This window comes from Nanorana parkeri, unplaced genomic scaffold (genome assembly GCF_000935625.1).
Source record: "Nanorana parkeri isolate BGI_ZX_2015 unplaced genomic scaffold, ASM93562v1 scaffold3926, whole genome shotgun sequence".
NCBI lineage: Eukaryota > Metazoa > Chordata > Amphibia > Anura > Dicroglossidae > Nanorana > Nanorana parkeri.
Window position 1 is genome coordinate 15,000 of NW_017310193.1, and position 1,482 is coordinate 16,481.

General features: G+C 55.9%; 1 protein-coding gene across 1 annotated transcript in view; it reads right to left on the bottom strand.

Annotated features, from left to right (window-relative positions):
• Positions 1-698, bottom strand: part of LOC108803608 (ES1 protein homolog, mitochondrial-like) — a gene marked incomplete at its 3' end in the record, with an annotated part of 5,412 nt that extends 4,714 nt beyond the window's left edge. The window contains exons 1-2 of the mRNA XM_018575437.1: positions 600-698; positions 105-157 (exon numbers count right to left, since the gene is read on the bottom strand). Of these exons, the coding sequence (XP_018430939.1) occupies positions 105-157; positions 600-698 (152 nt within the window). The remainder of the gene's footprint in view (positions 1-104; positions 158-599) is intronic.
• Between the last annotated feature and the right edge of the window lie 784 nt (positions 699-1,482).

The window sequence follows — 1,482 nt, forward strand, 5'->3', positions numbered from 1 at the left end:
CAGGCGGAGGGGGGCCCGTGTTGGGGGAAGGGCAGGCAGAGGGGGGCACGTGTTGGGGGAAGGGCAGGCAGAGGGCCCCGTGTTGGGGAGGGGGAAGGACTTACGCGGAGGCCTCGTGGATCTCGGTTCCATCGTACACTCCGCACCCGGACAGAACCTGCAGACAGAGGAGGTCAAGTGAGGACAATGTTGGGAGATGACAAAAAAGATCCCCAGCAGGCTCCACGCACTCATATGTTCCCGCCCAGAGTCTATGGTCAGGTGACCGGTGCTGTCTTCATGATTTCCCATCAGACCCAACAGAGAGAAGCTGTGCTGACTCCTCCCCCTCTATATACACCCATCTGACAGTGATTACCGCCCTCCCTTTCACTCCTGTATAATAGGATCCTCTATAGGACGTCCTGCATCATCTAGCGCTTTCCTCCCCAGCCTGACTCTTCATTGGATCTCAGTTCTGTCAATCATGTAGGATCGCATGTGGGCGGTAACCTAGGGTGTCCTGTATGCAAATGAAGCCTGACAAGGGAGGGGGCGGGGCACGGGGGGAACTAACGGGAGGAGTGTGACAATCATAAGACAGACATGCGGATACAGACCACGGCCACCCTGCTGGAGGACTTCCCCGGGCTGCTGTGGAAGTGTCTGGGGACCCCAAGAAGGAGGAGCCTGGAGCCCCAAACACCGAGCGCGGCCATGTTTCACCTTCAGTACAGAGTTTAACGTGCAGACCCCGCCCCCTCTCCAGTACACCCCGCCCACAGGAGAAAGAAAGAACTTTCATAGGCGCACTCCCCGCCCTTCTTAACAACATCCCGGCCACTGCTTCAGTATGCCGACTCCTCCCCTCACCATGTGACATCCCGCCCACCGCCTCAGTATGCCGACTCCTCCCCTCACCATGTGACATCCGGTTGTTCTATCAAAGTGTGTGACCGCTTTAGAATGTGTGACCGGTCACGTGGTCACACATTTTAATCTAATCCCGCGCAATTTTTTGGCAGTGAAATAGGCGACCGGTGTTCTACCGAATGTTGCTTCTCGTCGAGATCTCCAACCATCTGACTTCCGGTTTAGTTAGAAGTAAGAGGGAAGTCTGTACAGCACGTGCTCCCCCCCGCGGCATTTCCCTATATAATGATCCCGGGTCACATTCATCTGCAACTAGTGATGCTCTGCGGAGGGTGGTGATTTGCAATGGGTGGTGGTGATGATCTGCGGATGATGGTGGTAGTGATGCCCTGCGGATGATTGTGATGCTCTGCGGATGATGATGGTAGTGATGCTCTGCGGATGATGATGGTAGTGACGCTCTGCGGATGGTGATAGTGATGCTCTGCGGATGATGGTGGTAGTGATGCCCTGCGGATGATGGTGATTGTGATGCCCTGCGGATGATGGTGGTAGTGATGCTCTGGGGATGATGATCTGCGGATGGTGGGGGGAGGGGTTGGTGTGGTGCCAGTCTTGTCTCGGAGTGAT